The following is an 18,264-nucleotide window of genomic DNA, read 5'->3' as shown; positions in this document are numbered from 1 at the left end:
CTACCAATCTAGGGAACAAGCAACCTTTTAGATACGTTTTAATAATCTGATTAATCAAAAACAATGGGCCTCATTCTCAAACATTTTCTGAAGTTTTTTTCACCAGCGTGAGAAAAGATCTCCGCCTGATTCATGAACGCCTGAAAATGTGTTCTTACGCAGCCGAAGTGTTCTCGGCAATGCTTCCCCGAATGAAGATTCTTAAATTAAACGTGCGTTCTCGTGCACCTGGATTTGCATATATACACGCCCCTCCAGCTCCTTATAAGGGCACACAACCGTAGTGACGGTTTGCAGTCAGAATCGACCGAATCCACGCAAAAGCATCTCAAAAGCGAGTCATGTCAAAGCGGAAAGCGAGCACCGGTCGAGTAAACGCAGATCTAACTTCACCGGTGCAGAGGCGGAAGTTCAGAACGAATCCCAGATGAGAGAACTTTCATGAATGCCAAAAAACATCGTAAGTGGAGTTCAGAACAAATTCCTTAAATTCTTCTTAACTGCGTTTGAGAATGAGGCCCAATGTTTTTAAGATATACAAATAACATAACAAAATGTGGAGAATGGGTTTGAAAACGTTCTCTAAATCTTTGTTATACAGTGCATTCAGAAAGTATTCAGACCCCTTCACTTCTTCACATCTTGTTATGTTTTAGCCTCATCACCCTCATCAATCTACACTCAATACCCCATGATAAACTGAAAACAAGATTTTAGGAAATGTCCATCTGAGGTCATTTTGAGTGATTGGACATGATTTGGAAAGGCACACATGTGTCTATACATATCAGCGGGTTCTCCTGCCCCGTAGCTGTACATCAACACTGTTGTTTACAAAAATGACTAATAAAGACTTTGTAAAAGTTGTGAATTCTAAAGGTTTTATTCGCAATGCTAGCATTTTACCAAATTCTCAGGATGCTGATGACGTTCAACATTTCGAGTTTCGAGTTTCATTATTGCTAATATCTGACTAATATCTGACTTTGAAACTCTACCCGTTCAACCTCTTGAGTTGTGTAGTGTAAAACTTTTTTTTGTGCTGGTTAGATCCAGTTTGCTTTATTTTTATATTATATTTTTTATATTATATTTTTTTATATTATATATATATATATATATTTATTCTTTGAAGACAACGTGAATATCAGCAGTCTATTATCCTATGCAAATCTGGCCACTCGTGAAAAGGTTCATCTATTGCACAATCCTGTCGAAGATACTGTTGGTACCATCTTCCATCGGATACCTAGAGTAATATGTTGGATGAAAACTGTGCATCAAATGGAAGGGTGTTATAGAGGGAAGTCGCCTTGTGTTGGGGAGAAGCCAGAGGAACCTGAAGGAATAAGCTTCACAGTTGAAGAATCCAGAGAAAATTCTTTGTTTAAATAGCAGATAATCCAAAAACACCAATCTACATGTAGAACAAAATATGGCAACTCCTCATTTTGACGAGTTCTCACTTCGTTTCTTCATAATGTGCTGTGTATGCTTTTTTTATAATCATTTGTATTGTTTTGACAAAAAGGACCACAAAAAATGGTTTATTTAGCTAACAGTAGCAAAACATGGTAGTGGCAAATAGAACTGCCCTGACAAAGCGACTGATATATACACACACACACACACACACACACATTTTTCTTTTCTTCCCTTAAACCATCCAACTGTTAAATGAATGTAAAAAGACATGTTATAGTGGTTGATTAAAAGGTAATGAATGTCTGGTTGAATGCATTTTCATCTGAGGTCCGATGCCTGATAGGTCCACAGTTAGTTGACTGTCAAACTGTTGTTCCGTGGAAATGTAGCTATTAGAAGTGAGAAGAAATACAACACTAACTGCTTTTTTTTCTCCTTTCGTTAATTAAAGAGTGAAGAATACAGCGATGAAGAAGATTTGGAACTACCTCTGAATACAGAAACTTGCTTGGAAATGAACCTGGTATATCAGGAAGTGGTGAAAGAGAAGTTGTCAGAACTTGAACAACTTCTGAAGGGTAACCGTCAACAACAGGTGAAGAAATGCTTGTGAGATTTATCACAGTTGAAACAATTAAGATTTAAAAAAGATTATTTTGGGGCTTTTGCCTTTTTTTTTTTAGATATGACTGTGAAGAGATACAGGACACGAGTGGGGTCTTTTTCCTTAAAATTCTTTAACAAGGGTATGAGGGCTGCACATTAATCCAAATAACCATATTTGTAAGGCATTGAGCTTCTTATAATTTTGAGAATATTATCCTCTCAAAGTGGCTCAAAGCAGCCATTTCATCTCTGTTAACCCCCTTTGGTGTGTTATACATGTGAGAGTGTTGATGTCATGGGGGCAGGTAACCCTCCAAAGTCTTCCAAGTATAGTTTGTTTGTCTGAAATTAACTGTAATATGTGTGGCTGGTAACTATGGTAACTGTTATTTGTTTCTCCAGAGAGAGATGGAGTCTCAGATACATGCCTCTGCTACTCCAGATCCAGCCATTACAGGGTCACCGTCTTCAAGGTTGTTTATTGGAAACTTTATGAAACCCTACTTTAAGGACAAGGACACTGCTCTGGTAAGTGTTCACAGCTGATGAGCCAGTGTCACTAGCTTTTTTTTATTATTTTCTTTATGGAAGAAGCGGTTGGGAAAAAATTATCTTGTGAGAATTCAGGAATCTTGGGTTTGAAGATAAGGCTTAAAGGGGGGGGGGGGGGCATATGCTTGGAGCTGGCCAGGTAGAGATAAAAAGTGAGGGGAGGATGCAGAAGGGAGGAAGAGTATCAAAAACGATACATAAGTATATACACATAAGATGGTGTCTACATGATGCATACAAACAGTGTAAACGATACATAAATATATACACATACGATGGTGTGTACATGATCAGACCTGCCAACATGTACGCATTTTACGTACCCGGCACGCATTTTTACATCACTCAGCGTCTATGACAACAGAATAGTCAAGTGAAGTCATGAGCCAGCATGTTTCCTTTTCAAATACCTGTATATAGCAGATGTGCGTCCATGCTGGTCAGGTCTACATCATTGCAAAGTAGGGCTGTCAGCGCGTTAATCTATCGATTTAACGCGATAAAATATTTTAACGCAGTTAACGCAACTTTGAAAAAAATTATATACATTTTTTTTTTTTTTACTTTTGTTTAGTTTAGTTAGGGCTGTGTAGGCTAAGGTTAACTCACCTTGCTCCTTTATTGATGTCAGGTGAAAACTTATGAGTGAAACAATAATACACAAGAAATGGAAAATACTTAGAAGGTATCTTAACTAAACAAAGCAAGTTACTATTAGATTCATTACACCAAGAATCAGAGCAACAACAGATTACACTAAAACAGCTGGCTAATAAGTGCTAACGTCTGCCACCAACTGAGTTATGAATGAATGGTGTGCTAACGGTCACATATTAGAACGTAACGTATCTAAATGAATAATAATTACATTTTACATTACGAACGAACTAACAGTTCATAGAATTTAAACATAGGTCACTTAAACATATTTATCACAGTGTGAGACAGTTAAATAACTTAGTCATTGTTTTTGAGCGTGCGAGGGAAAGCATAATTTAATAGAGGCTTACTAGACATGTGCGTTACTAACTGTCACAGTTGTCAAGGTAAAAGTCCGTCAACAGAAAGAAATACAATACTGTGTGCGTGCAGGGATGGATTACCGAACGGGCTGAACGGGGCTGGGCCCAAGGGCCCCTGAGCTCAGGGGGGGCCCTAAACCAGAGCCTCTGCGTGAAGTCGCTGTTATTAACTTTGCTTGCTGTCAATTGTTTTTAGACTTTGTATTTGTTAATATCAGAAGTGGCTTAAATATATCTCTTATTTGTGGTTGGAAGCGTGTATTTTGTTACACGTCCTGACCAATGGTTTCGCAATCCGTCCATGTGTGCGTGTCCATTGCAACAATACACTACAACATGAAACATTAAATCACTCTAAGCAATATACATTTGCTGACCTAAATAAGATGCTATTTGTTATTACTTGAGGTTATTTCAATAATTGACAATTTTAAGCTTGGGAGCGATGAGGGACAGGTGGGGCTTGAAAAGCCCCCCTTGTTCAAAGTGGGGAATGACAGAAAAAGTTTGAGAACCACTGCGGTAGTTGAAGATGGAGAGAGCTGAGGGATTTTTGGGCGGAATTTAAGAGCCAAAATGACGGAACAATTGACAAAACTGAAGTTTATGTAGCATTTGTCAAGCTGAATTTAGCTATCACCTTAATGCAAAGCACCCGACAGAAAGCAGTCCCAGGTTAGATGATCGCCAACCCACACTCCACGACCAGTCCGTGAAAAGGTTACCATTTGGGTTGCCGGTGACTGTCGGCCCATCAACATGGTTGAGGACAGTGGGCTGATTGAGATGATTTTAATTGCTTCAGGGGAAAATTCTTACGATTTACCGTCGAGGGGCACCATTGTGTTTAAAAAAAAAAATACAATTAAACAACGGTGTCTAAAATACACGCTGTATGAAGTGATTACTCGTTAATTTATAAGATTTAGTCTTAAGAAGAAAAACAAACGAATTAATTAATTTCAAAATGTGCGATTTAATTAGTTCATTTTTTTTAATCGATTGACAGCCCTATTGTAAAGTGATGACTCTCCTTGGAGAGGCTGGGGTTTGGTGGAATGCTCCTAGATTGAAATGTTTTCGATCATGCTAATGTTACCCCCCCATCATTTTTAGATTGGGTTTGTTTCTCAATACAGCAGTACTAGCTACTCCATAGATTTAGAAAGGTCCTTGTTTGTCTAATGAGCTAGTTAATGCATGCCACAATGTGCTTAGTGACCCTACTAACTAAATACATTAGTTGGCAACTATTTTATAATCGATTAAATTGATTAGCTGCTGCAGCCTCACTTTGGAACCTCTGCGTGACCTGTAACCTTCTGGAGATGGTCTGCAGATGGATGCACTTTGGTGATTCGGTCATATTGTAATGTAGGACGCTGCGCTGCGCTGCGCTCGTCTAGTGAGCGTCGTTTGGCACTGCCGTCCGTGCAAGCACGGCAATCCAGACTATTTTTATTTGTAGTTCCACGTTGGTGGAACGAACTGCCTAGTACTACCAGAGCAGGGGCGTCCCTCTCTACCTTCAAGAAGCTTTTGAAGACCCAACTCTTCAGAGAGCACCTCCCCTCCTAACTGGCACCTGACTAGCGCTTAACTTGCACTTCAGCAGTTACATTCCTGCACTTCTTTTTCCTTTTTTTCTAGGTCGTTGTTTTTCTAATTCTCATGTAAAGTAGTATTTATTGTTACACCATGCTTTTTATTGCTCTTAGCTTGACTGTTCTCTCCCTTGTAAAATGGAAGCAACCTGCAAAAGTGAAATATATGCCCCCATAACACATCATTTTTTTCTCTCCAGGGACCTCCTGCCAATCCGGAAACTAGAGAGAAGATGCTTTCAGGGACGCAACCTTGTGATGAGAAGAAAATCAAAAGATGTACGTTTATATTATTCAGTCACCCTTCATAATGCCTATGGATTCAGTGCGCTGTAATCTGATCTGTTTCTATTATTCAGTCGCCCTTCATATCTGTTTCTATGGATTCAGTGCTCTGTAATGTGATCTGTTTCTATTATTCAGTCGCCCTTCATAATGCCTATGGATTCAGTGCTCTGTAATGTGATCTGTTTTCATTATTCAGTCGCCCTTCATAATGCCTATGGATTCAGTGCTCTGTAATGTGATCTGTTTTCATTATTCAGTCATCCTTCCTCATGCCTATGGATTCAGTGCTCTGTAATGTGAGAGCACCTCCCTTCCTAACTGGCACCTGACTAGCGCTTAACTTGCACTTCAGCAGTTACATTCCTGCACTTCTTTTTCCTTTTTTCTAGGTCGTTGTTTTTCTAATTCTCATGTAAAGTAGTATTTATTGTTACACCATGCTTTTTATTGCTCTTAGCTTGACTGTTCTCTCCCTTGTACGTCGCTTTGGACAAAAGCGTCTGCTAAATGACTAAATGGAAATGTAATGTGATCTGTTTCTCTGCCTACTCAGGGGAGGGGTGGCAGAGATCTTTATTAATCAGTGCCGTAGTCCAGGACACGATGAAGCGTATGCTTCAGCCCAAACTGTCAAAGTGAGTTAAAGACCCCCAGAAACTACCTTTCTGATTTTGATTTTATGCAGTACAGTATTTATTTATTCTTGTATTTACTTGTTTCATTACATTTTTTTCAAAAGAATGGAGTACTTCCGAGACAAAATCACGAAAGTTGGAGAAACGGAGAAAGAAATGCTACAAAAGCAAATCCAACAGCTCGATGTGGAAATTGCAAATATAAGGTATTTGTCTCACAGATTACAGTGATATTGGTTTCATTTATTTCACAATGTCCGATATTTGCTCTACCTACAATGTCCTCTGTGAAAGTTATGCACAAAGCAAATGGATGAATTCAGACAGAAAATCACAATATATTTGTAGAGGTCTCATTTAAGTTATCCAAAATATTAGTGCTACTACTAGTAAGCTACCACTGTAACCAAAGATTACTTACTGAATATTTAGACATGACTTGCATCATTTGCGGAACAGATGCACAATCTGTTTTTACCATAGTAACCTGCTTCCAAAAAGCCACATAATTGTACATTATGTTACCTACACCATGACGATTTATAGAATCTTTATAGATTCAAAGACAGGCAATGTAATTGTTGCCGGTTTTTGAGTTTCTATTATTTGACTTCAGGGAGCATGACATTGGCATTCAAAGATGTGTCTGTCTGCCAAATATCTTCAAATGTGGATACGTGGCCCCACATGCCACTGAGTTTCACTTCTAGGCAAGCAGAGCTGAGGCTTAGGCGCTATCTATTTTTTTCATGCCGTCACACCTTCCTTACATTTCACCGAGGTATACGCTAAGTGACGGTATTTGTGTAAAAACAACAAAGAATTTGTAGCATTTATGACATTGTCTAGCCTACATGTCCAATTAGCATCCTTCGAGAAGTCTTGCTGGGTTGAAATACTTCTGGGCCCATAGAATAAGTGCCCTTCTACCATAGATGCAGCATACCCCTGTAATAGTAACCCTATCAGCACAGTGTATATCCACTAAACTGGTCTTGTCTGTATCATGTATTTACCACTGGATGTCTGTATATATATATTATGTACATCTACCAAATGCAGGCTATGTACAACACCTGTTGTTTCCCTTCCCCTTCTGCCACACAACCCTCCCCCATCCCCCCTTCCTATCTCCACCCGGCCAACCTCAAGCAGATGGGTCCCCCCTTATGTGCCGTGGTTCTGCTTAAGGTTCCTTCCTGACTAACAGGGAGTTTTTTCCTTGCCCCTGCTGCCATTGTGCTTGCACTAAGGGGGTTTCAGGCTCTGGGCTCTGTAAAGCGCCTAGAGACAATTGTATTGTTATGGCGCTATATAAATAAAATAAAATTGAATTGAATTGAATACCTTGCTGGCGGTAGCCTGTGGTTACACTGCGGCGGTGGCTACCGACACACAGTGGGCAGTTGAATAACATCATCGGGCTAATACGTGCTTTTGGATTTGGAAGAAGTCATCTCAAGATGGTTAGTTATATGTGGAAATATTTTCATGATTCCCTATCTAGTCATATTTAATTGATTAGCTAGGAGAGCTAGAGCAAGAATTCCCTAATTTGAGCAAAGCTGCGTTAGCCATCATGTACCCTTCAACTCCATATTCGCCCGAGAATAAACAGGGTTTAGGGTGGAAATTGAGGGCTAGGTTAAACGTAGAGACATCTCCTTGTTGAAGAGGTAAATAGATTACCCTTTGTTATTTCAACACCACTCCACTGTTGCAGAACACACAATGTCGTAATCACCACCTAGGTTGTATGGGAAACGCAGTAAGCCAATCTACGAACAGTCGCGTGACTGTAAAACCACATCAGAGCACGGGCGAGATCACAGTGAACTATATAAGATCTTAGACCTGCATGCAAGTAGTCACCACAAGCCAATTATTTATTTTCTGCATCTGAATAATTCTTCTTTTGGAAAAGTTGGAAGTTGTTCAGTTTAATAGATTCAGTATGTTTGACTGTATTGAAAATCATAACCTTCTGAATGTCTAAATACCCAGTTCTACCGTGATGCCACCTAAGCTAGTATGTTTGGAGGAATTAGTAGTGTTTGTTTGTTTGTTTGTTTGTTTAGTTGTGTGATTTCTTTCCTTGGCTTTCTAGTGCATTGAATGAGGAGGACCTGATGGGAGCACGTAATGACGACCATGACTGGGATAAAATTGCAAATATTGATGTAAGTAAATAAACAAATAAACATCCGTCGCATTACCGTTAAAGGATTTATTGATTAACCGAGTTATAAGTGGGAGCATCCCACTGAACATAGTATGCTGCTCAAAACTGACCGGAACTTCTTTTTCACTCACGAGAATAACGTCACACAGTATAAACATTACAACACACTAACCCATCAACCACTAAGAAATGGAAGACGTTATTTTTAAATTCAGTGAATTTGAATAGTTTGACTCCGAAGTAATATGAACATAAGTATATTATAAGGATATTTAAGGATGTTAGTGTTAACTATTGATCAATCATGCTGTCCGTCCTTAACATATAGTTTGAAGGCAAGCGATTTGCAGAGGACTTGCAAACGTTCTGGCAGAACTATTTGCATCCGTCTATTAACAAGTCCCCGTGGAAGCCAGAAGAGATCGAGAAACTCAAGGGCATCGCGGAGGAGTACCAAGGTTGCAACTGGGAGAAGATCGCGGAGAAGATGGAGGTATGTCATATGGGCAGACTGTGGTACAGGAGGTAGAGAAGTCGTTTAGTAATCAGAAGGCGTCCTTGAGTAAGGCACTGAACCCCTAATTGCTCCTGATGTGCAGTGTGCCATCAGTGTAAATGTAAAATGTAAAATGTGTATACATTGTAAGTCGCACATATGTAAGTCGCTTTGGATAAAAGCGTCTGCTAAATGACTAAAATGTAAAAATGGGCAGACTGAACAAACATCTTTAATTCACTAGAACAAAAATCCTTCGTAACGTCAGAAGTATCTACTGTTGGTGAGGGATCGTTCTGACTAACTTGGCATATCCCCTTTTTTTTAGACCAACAGAACAGCGTTCATGTGCTTCCAGACGCACCAAAACTATAACTACAAAGACGTCAGGAGGAGAGCGTGGACCAAAGAGGAGGACGCTCAACTCAGAGATCTGGTGCAGAAGAAACGAATTGGAAACTTCATTCCGTACACACAGAGTAAGTTGTGATTTTTTTTTTTTAAGCTATCTGACAAAAAACTTTGGAAAAATACTGGCCAAACCAAATGGTCTTTTGGGGTCTGATTTTGATGGATTTTTAAAAGACACTCTGTATCACAGATACTGATATTTTCTGAAAGGTACAGTATGTAAGTCTTTGAATTGTGAATGTGGTAAAATGCCTTCAAAGGCTTATGTGGGTCTTTAGCGGAGTTGGAGACGTTTCCATCTGGTGTCTCAGTATGTGCTCACCACCACCGGTATGACTGTGTATGTATGAATGACTACTGGACTCTGGACTCTGTAAAGCGACTTCGGGTATATAGAGAAGCGCTATATAAGATTTAATTAATTAATTGATTGATTGATTGATTGATGCCATAACCAATCAAGCCCAAATGTGGGTGTGTGATGATTGACAGGGCAGAGGAGGGAAAGAACAGAGATTTTAATTTATATCTTGGTCACATTGGGTGTTCTCACATGTTTTCTCTCCTGGTGACGACCCAATAGCAACCACTGATTAATCATTTGAAGAGTCCTTTTGTTGAAGAGTGTCATCGAGCTCAGAGACTAATATGGTCATTTAGTTCGTTTTGCACTCCTCACTTAACTCTTCACTGCATACATTTTGAAAGTTGTATTGAAAGGTGACCGTTCAAGTTTCAGGGTTTTTTTTTTTTTTTCATGTTTCTGCGTGGCTTGTGGCAGTTTTTTTTTTTTAAATCTCTGCTTTTCAGATTGTTAAACAATCTTGAGAAGTCAAAATGAAATGTTGAGCTTTTAGCATGTGTTTAATGTGTTTAATGTCATGAATGATACTTAATAAACATTTAATAGAGCTTAAAAGAACAGAAAATTATATTACTTATATTATATTATTAAACATTATATTATTATATTATTTCAATATATCAAAGGGAATAATGATTTATCCTGCACTTTGGGGCATAGGATAATTTAATGTCCAGTGTCCTTTGATGTCAAGTATCTTATTTAGCTAGCTGAACAAGTGATCACTCTGGGTGAATATTAACTTCCTGAAGTCGGAAATGCAGAGACCCATGAGATTAATGTTGTCTGGAATCTCTAATGCGTTAATACTTTTCGCACCACATTCATACCAACGCTATAACAGCGTTTCCGTAAAGCCTTTAAGGCTTTTCCTTCAGATTAATCCATTGACAAATACAGTTAGTGTTTAAAAACGACCTAAAATAAGTGAAATGTTCAGGTATGCACATCTGTCCCAACAGCAGTAGGGCAGTGTAAACACCCACTCCTTGCTGTTGGATTCATATGCTAAAGACTTTGTTGTTACATGTGGCTTGAGGGATATGAGAGCCAAGATCACGCGGTAGAATGTCCATTGTTTACAAACTCCACGGAGATCCAAGATCCTTTATTGTGAGGCAAGCCCTACCATTTGGAATTCAATCGAAGGTGACAGCCTACATGTGCATGGACAGCAGTTCAAGTTCAATGCTGCAGAGTTAAATTGGGTTACCAAATGGAGATGTCACTAAACTAAATTGGAGAAACATGTCGCCACCCGTGAATCCTTGGAGATGATTTGCATTTCCAACATCTTAATTGAAACTTGATCCATTAAAACAATGAACTCTGTTTACTGATGTCATGTGGTAGCGTGGTCATAGCATCTCATTGAGAAGACAGAAGGGGGCACTATAGAGCACTGTTTACCAGCGTTGTTGTTGTTGTTGTTATTCATTTCATCTTCAACATGTTGTTAGAAGTTGTACACAACATAACATTGCTTGTTTAAATGGGGAGTTGTTCTTAATTATTGTTCAAAATTCTAGATCATATTTCTACTTGAGACTTTGTTTTGTTTCACAGCCTTTCTCTCTGACTTGATGTCTGTTCTGCTCTTTTTCTGCAGTGTCCTATTTCATTGAAGGGAGGGACGCTGGCCAAGTAATGTATCGTTGGACTCAAGTTCTGGATCCATCCATCAAGAAAGGCACCTGGTGTAAAGAAGAGGATGAGGTATTCATTCATATTTTCTTTCTCATGTGCGCTACCCTTCAAAATTGAAGTCACTTAAATTGTGCTTGTGCTTGAAAGTTTGGTTTCATTTAACAGTCCTCCATTTGTACAGCATTGCAGAACCTTATCATTCTGCTGTTTTAATTTGTTGAGGTAATTATGGAGGTCCCTATTTACCGTAATATCCAGACTATTAACCACAAAAAAAATTTCTGCAACCCTGCGGTTAATGTTCGGGTGCGGTTCATACATGGGAATGCGTTTTTCCGCCTGCAAGTTAGTAACGTGCACAGGAATTCTGCCAGCTCCAATGGGACTCCATTTAAAAACAACATGGGACGGAAACAAATGTTCCATAACGATAACGAAACGGGCGTATGTATTCCCACCTAACTGTTTATTGTGCGGGATGCTACGGAGCTTGAACCACTGTGAGAGGTGTGTGAAACATGCAAGGTCTCATGCTACTTATTAACCTAGCGATGACCTATACTTGCTGTCTCTAGCTTAGGGAACCATCTTAACAGTTAGTAGATGCTACTGCTAGCAAGTGGAATATGTACTCATAGTTACAACGTTAAATTTCTCAAAAGCAGCTCACCAATAAAAGGCAGTCTTGGGTCCAGTGATATTGCAACCAGTTGCGGATGATGTTAAAATAGCTTAATCTAGACATTAAAACAATCCTGAGAGAAATAACGGGGACGTCAGTAGATCAAAGGCTTACTCTGACACCCCTTACCCTTCTCCAACAGGTCAATTCAGTGGTTAATTAACGACTTAACTTAAACATTTAACGTCTAGAGAAGCAAAATCCTCCTGATGAAAACGAAGATTGAACTATTTGGCCACAATTCCAAACAGTGTGTGGAGGAGACCAGGCCCTGAGCATCACCTCATTTTCTACCATCCCTGCAGTCAAACACGTGCTGTGGGGATAGACTTCTACCATCCCTTCAGTCAAACACGTGCTGTGGGGATGGACTTCTACCATCCCTTCAGTCAAACACGTGCTGTGGGGATGGACTGGAGGCTGGTTAAGGATAGAGGGGGGACATTAATGCAGAAAAATCTAGAGCAATCCAGAGTGATCAGGATCTTAGAGCTTGGAGCTCAGGTTTACATTTCAACAAGACAACGACCTATAGCGCCAAGAAAACACTGGAGTGGCTTTAAACAATCTCCCCTTGGACCAGGGTTAGGGTAAGGCTAGGGGTTGAGGATATCCATTTTGGATTAAAACAGGCGTCAGCCATAGACTCTTAAATTCAGGAATTCAAAAGAGTTTTATTGGAAAACCCCACAAGGAGAGTCCTCGGGATACCAACCCCAGATTAGGGGACGGGAAGAAACTTCGAGTGCACAAGGTGACCAGGCTTGGTATCCAAGAGAACGACAAGTAATATGGCCACTTCATCTGTATCATCAACAACATACTGCAATAATATGGTATATAGAGAGATGAAGAGTTAGAAAGAGAAGGAGAAGTTGGTCACTTTTAATAATAATAATAATAATAATAATAATAATAATAATAATAATTCATTTTATTTGTAATGCACTCTTCATTCAGAAGAATCTCAGAGTGCCAGAGTGTTTTTAGTTGACAATGTCATGATCACATTCAATTGTTTCTGACAGAAAGTACTAACTTTCCAGCAAATCAAAGAAGTTTCTCATTGATTGCAACATTTTTTAACAGTCCTATAGAGATTGGTTGTGTGTTTACTGGTGTGTTTGTTTGTTTGTTTGTTTGTTTGTTGCAGTTGTTGCTGAAAGCAGTGGAGAAGCACGGTGTCCCAAATTGGTGGAGGATCCGATATGACGTACCGGGCCGGACAGATGCACAATGTCGGGACAGGTAATACAGGGACAGGTAATACAGGGACAGGTAATACAGGGACAGGTAATACAGGGACAGGTAATACAAGGGACAGGTAATACAGGGACATGGGGGCGGCAGTGGTACAGGAGGTAAAGAAGTCGTTTAGTAATCAGAAGGTTGCTAGTTCGATTCCCTGTCGAGGCGTCCTTGAGCAAGACACTGAACCCCTAATTGCTCCTGATGTGCAGTGTGCCATCAGTGTAAATGTAAAATGTGTATACATTGTAAGTCACACATATGTAAGTCGCTTTGGATAAAAGCGCCTGCTAAATGACTAAATGTAATGTAAATGAAATATTGGAATATGGTGAACTACATACATACCATTGCAGTCTGATATGTTTTTAACATTTGGGTTGGGGGATTCAAGGTTTTCCTGTCCAATGCCTAGGACAAAGATCTTTTTAGAAAACCAGTGTGGTGGTGAAGAAGAATCTGAAATGAAAAGTTCTTCATTGTGTTCGTATTTCTTCCACCTGCTAATGTGTCTGCTGCACACATTTTTCACATTTGTCCCGTTCATTCTGAACCCCCTGGAGCTAGACCCAGGCATTTGGAGATTGTGACGCATGCTCTGATATTTATGGAAATGGAAGTTACTTTGGTTCCAAAGTCAAATGTATTGTATGTGATGCAGTCTTTTATTTCTGGCAAACCTCTGATGAAACGCCTTAGTTGTATTTCTTTATTCAAGTTAACTGATCCCAGATGGACTGAGTAAAGACTAGGGCTTCGGCTGGCCAAGATATCCGTTTATTCCAAATGACAAAGTTGAGCCTCGGAATTTCTAACGCACAGCGCAGTAATCTCAGGTTGTACAGGTTACTGAGAATACTCTTCGTTCGTCTTCGAATGGAAACAGAATTCCGTAGCTCTTATAGGGCAAGATGAACCTACTAGCACAATAGCATTAAATATTCTCCACATGTTCGTCTGGGGGGGAATGCTTTTTGGGGGATATAAGGTGTGGCCTACTCGGGACATTTTGGCAGGAAAGAATCATTTAGGTTGAGGCTGTCACTTTGTAGTGTTTGAATGAAATGTGTGGAGGTGTCTGATGTTTGGGTGTATTTGATGTGAACGTGTGGAGGTGTCTGATGTTTGGGTGTATTTGATGTGAACGTGTGGAGGTGTCTGATGTTTGGGTGTATTTGATGTGAACATGTGGAGCTCTCTGATGTTTGGGTGTATTTGATGTGAATGTGTGGAGCTCTCTGATGTTTGGGTGTATTTGATGTGAACGTGTGGAGGTGTCTGATGTTTGGGTGTATTTGATGTGAACGTGTGGAGGTCTCTGATGTTTGGGTGTATTTGATGTGAATGTGTGGAGCTCTCTGATGTTTGGGTGTATTTGATGTGAACGTGTGGAGCTCTCTGATGTTTGGGTGTATTTGATGTGAACGTGTGGAGGTGTCTGATGTTTGGGTGTATTTGATGTGAACGTGTGGAGCTCTCTGATGTTTGGGTGTATTTGATGTGAACGTGTGGAGGTGTCTGATGTTTGGGTGTATTTGATGTGAACGTGTGGAGGTGTCTGATGTTTGGGTGTATTTGATGTGAACGTGTGGAGGTCTCTGATGTTTGGGTGTATTTGATGTGAATGTGTGGAGCTCTCTGATGTTTGGGTGTATTTGATGTGAACGTGTGGAGCTCTCTGATGTTTGGGTGTATTTGATGTGAACGTGTGGAGGTGTCTGATGTTTGGGTGTATTTGATGTGAACGTGTGGAGCTCTCTGATGTTTGGGTGTATTTGATGTGAACGTGTGGAGGTGTCTGATGTTTGGGTGTATTTGATGTGAACGTGTGGAGGTGTCTGATGTTTGGGTGTATTTGATGTGAACGTGTGGAGGTGTCTGATGTTTGGGTGTATTTGATGTGAACGTGTGGAGCTCTCTGATGTTTGGGTGTATTTGATGTGAACGTGTGGAGCTCTCTGATGTTTGGGTGTATTTGATGTGAACGTGTGGAGGTGTCTGATGTTTGGGTGTATTTGATGTGAACGTGTGGAGCTCTCTGATGTTTGGGTGTATTTGATGTGAACGTGTGGAGCTCTCTGATGTTTGGGTGTATTTGATGTGAACGTGTGGAGCTCTCTGATGTTTGGGTGTATTTGATGTGAACGTGTGGAGCTCTCTGATGTTTGGGTGTATTTGATGTGAACGTGTGGAGCTCTCTGATGTTTGGGTGTATTTGATGTGAACGTGTGGAGGTCTCTGATGTTTGGGTGTATTTGATGTAAACGCGTCACTCTTTCTGTGGCGGAGGAGAATGTGGACAATAGGTAGTTTGATCCTAACGTGATGGGTCTGAAGGTGTATAATTGTCATAATGATTATATATAATAACAATAGGTAGTTTGATCCTAACGTGATGGGTCTGAAGGTGTATAATTGTCATAATGATTATATATAATAACAATAGGTAGTTTGGTCCTAACGTGATGGGTCTGAAGGTGTATAATTGTCATAATGATTATATATAATAACAATAGGTAGTTTGATCCTAACGTGATGGGTCTGAAGGTGTACGCATACATGCTGATAGGAAAGACCTTATTTGGTCATAAGGAGGGGGTGGGCGTGTCTGGGTCTAGTTCAAGGTGTAACGGTACGGATACATGCCAGCAAAGCATAACGTTTCAATCTAATAAACGTTTAATACCATAGTTACCTGCAAAAATGTAGATCTAAGTCAAATATGACACGTAGGTTTCTTGGTGTTAAGTGCTTGTGTTTGTAAATGTGCAGATAGTTTCTCTTTTGGCTTTTTAATCAATGACTAATACCTCTGTTTTATCTTGGTTGAGCTGGAAAAAGTTTTGTGACATCCATACATTTATTTCAACAATGCAATTTACCAAGCAATCAATAGAGCTGTAGTTGTTGGGTGTTACAGAAATATAGAGCTGGGTGTCATCTGCATAGCTATGATAATTGATGTTGTGCCCCCCTAATGACAAGATGGACCTGTAGCTTGGTCTTTCTCCAAGAAAACATACTTATTTGCATTATCACCCATTACATGAGTCTACCTCAGTCTGCCCTCCCCTTCTCATCTCACCTCAGCCCCATGCACAGACTTTACCACTTACATATTCTGCACTACTATCACTTTGCTCTTTGCACTTTCATAACACACACACACACACACACACACACACACACAAGCACAAGACCACTATCTTGCACTACCCATCCTCTCAAGCACAATTTTTTGCACTATCCACACCAGCAGCACAAGATCACTTTCCTCCTGGACACAGACACTGTCAAAATCATTGCACATTACAATAGGGTTTCCTGTATCTGGAAACACTCTGTGTGAAAATGTTCTCCCTATGTGTATGTATATATGTTCTCCCTATGTGTATGTATATGTGATTTATGTATGTATGTCGGTGAGGTGTATAAGTGTATATGTGTATAAGCTACTGGATGACCTAAATTTCCCTCGGGATTAATAAAGTATCCATCTATCTATCTATCTATCTATCTACAATATCCAAAAATGGGATTTTGGGACTGAAAATGTGAGATTCACTGAATGACAGACCGCTTGTGGTTTTGCAGATATGTGGACTGCCTCAGTGAAGATGTGAGATTCACTGAATGACAGACCGCTTGTGGTTTTGCAGATATGTGGACTGCCTCAGTGAAGATGTGAAGAAGGGGCCTTGGAGCTCGGAGGAGGAGAACAGGCTGACACTAGCTGTGCAGAAATATGGAGCTGGTGAGTAGCATGCCATTAAGAGTAATGTTAAAAAGTTTTCTATTATGCTTATGTTAATTCATTTTTATTTTATTGTATTATTATAGTTAGTTTTTAATATGTTGGCACTCTGAGATTCTTTTGAATGAAGGGTGCATTACAAATAAAATAAATTATTATTATTATTATTATTATTATTATTATGCCATTAAGAGTAATGTTGTGGGCGTTTTACCGTTCAACTAAATGAAAATCCTAACAAACACATTTCACCTCTTAAGATTTAGGTAGCTGAAAAGCAAATGTGGTGTGTTCAATTGGTAAATTCAGTGATTTGGTAAAAATCGTTTTTTTTTTTTGTCTATTTTGCTGTCTAGGCAAATGGTCTAAGATCGCAGCTGAGATTGACCATCGCACTGACAGTCAGTGCCTGCACAAATGGCGAGCAATAACTAAATTCAAAGTAAGTTTGGAAGTGTGCTCACACTCACACTCTCACACACACACACACACACACACACACACACACACACACACACACACACACACACACACACACACACACTCCCTCTGGTCTGTAAACCATCACCATCCAAACTCAAATTTAAACTAAACTCAAATTTAGATATTTGAATGTGCAAGCTATTATACATGACCTTTTTACAGATATGTATCAGATACACTTAAAAAACACCTGATGTTGTTGTTGTAGCCTTCTCGTCCTGGGTCTTTTAAAAGGTGTGTGTTTATTGACCAGAGGTTCAAAAGTGTCCATCCATCCATGGTGCTCTACGCCAGTGGTTCTCAAACTTTTTGTCCGGGGACCCCATAAAATCCATTTGCCAAGTCTCGCGACCCCCCACACATTTTGACAGGATATCATAGGTCTAAATTCAGTTTCATCTTGAATGATGAGACTGCTTGCTGAGACGATATTGGTTTTCATTATCCACCCTGATGTAGAAAACACCATTTCAGATAGACTATACAGCATGTCAAAGCCTAATATGTTGATGCACAGGGCAGCAAGATCATTTTGCGACCCCCAAAAAACGTTTGGCGACCCCACTTGGGGTCCCAACCCCTAGTTTGAGAACCACTGCTCTACCGAACTGCATCTCTCCAGAAATAAGTCCTGGACACTAGCAAGGCAAACTATTTAATAGTGTTGTCCCTGTGAAATTATTGTTTTTAGCCTGACCAATGTATTCAATTCGGGTGCATAATGCATTGAAAAACATTGATGCAGGGTAATCAGCTGGTGATGACAAGCTAGACACAAAAAAACTTTCAATAGTAATATTTGAGTACATGACACACATTATTTATCTTTCCATAACAACTGGTAGGGTTCCTGATGTCCTGAATT

The 18,264-nt window shown here is 39.8% G+C and overlaps 1 protein-coding gene across 2 annotated transcripts in view; it reads left to right on the top strand.

The window, feature by feature from the left end:
- The window catches only part of snapc4 (small nuclear RNA activating complex, polypeptide 4), a 28,677-nt gene that overhangs the window by 4,857 nt on the left and 5,556 nt on the right, over positions 1 to 18,264 (top strand). For both annotated transcript variants that reach the window (XM_042710409.1, XM_031584813.2), the window contains exons 7-18: positions 1,877 to 2,020; positions 2,434 to 2,559; positions 5,410 to 5,488; positions 6,051 to 6,132; positions 6,237 to 6,338; positions 8,240 to 8,312; positions 8,643 to 8,807; positions 9,139 to 9,289; positions 11,195 to 11,301; positions 13,068 to 13,162; positions 16,822 to 16,916; positions 17,273 to 17,358. In XM_042710409.1, the coding sequence (XP_042566343.1) occupies positions 1,877 to 2,020; positions 2,434 to 2,559; positions 5,410 to 5,488; positions 6,051 to 6,132; positions 6,237 to 6,338; positions 8,240 to 8,312; positions 8,643 to 8,807; positions 9,139 to 9,289; positions 11,195 to 11,301; positions 13,068 to 13,162; positions 16,822 to 16,916; positions 17,273 to 17,358 (1,305 nt within the window). The remainder of the gene's footprint in view (positions 1 to 1,876; positions 2,021 to 2,433; positions 2,560 to 5,409; positions 5,489 to 6,050; positions 6,133 to 6,236; positions 6,339 to 8,239; positions 8,313 to 8,642; positions 8,808 to 9,138; positions 9,290 to 11,194; positions 11,302 to 13,067; positions 13,163 to 16,821; positions 16,917 to 17,272; positions 17,359 to 18,264) is intronic.

Source organism: Clupea harengus, chromosome 18 (assembly GCF_900700415.2).
Source record: "Clupea harengus chromosome 18, Ch_v2.0.2, whole genome shotgun sequence".
In the NCBI taxonomy this organism is placed as follows: Eukaryota; Metazoa; Chordata; class Actinopteri; order Clupeiformes; family Clupeidae; genus Clupea; species Clupea harengus.
The sequence above is the reverse complement of the archived record's forward strand: the minus strand, read 5'-3'. Positions and strand labels throughout refer to the sequence as shown.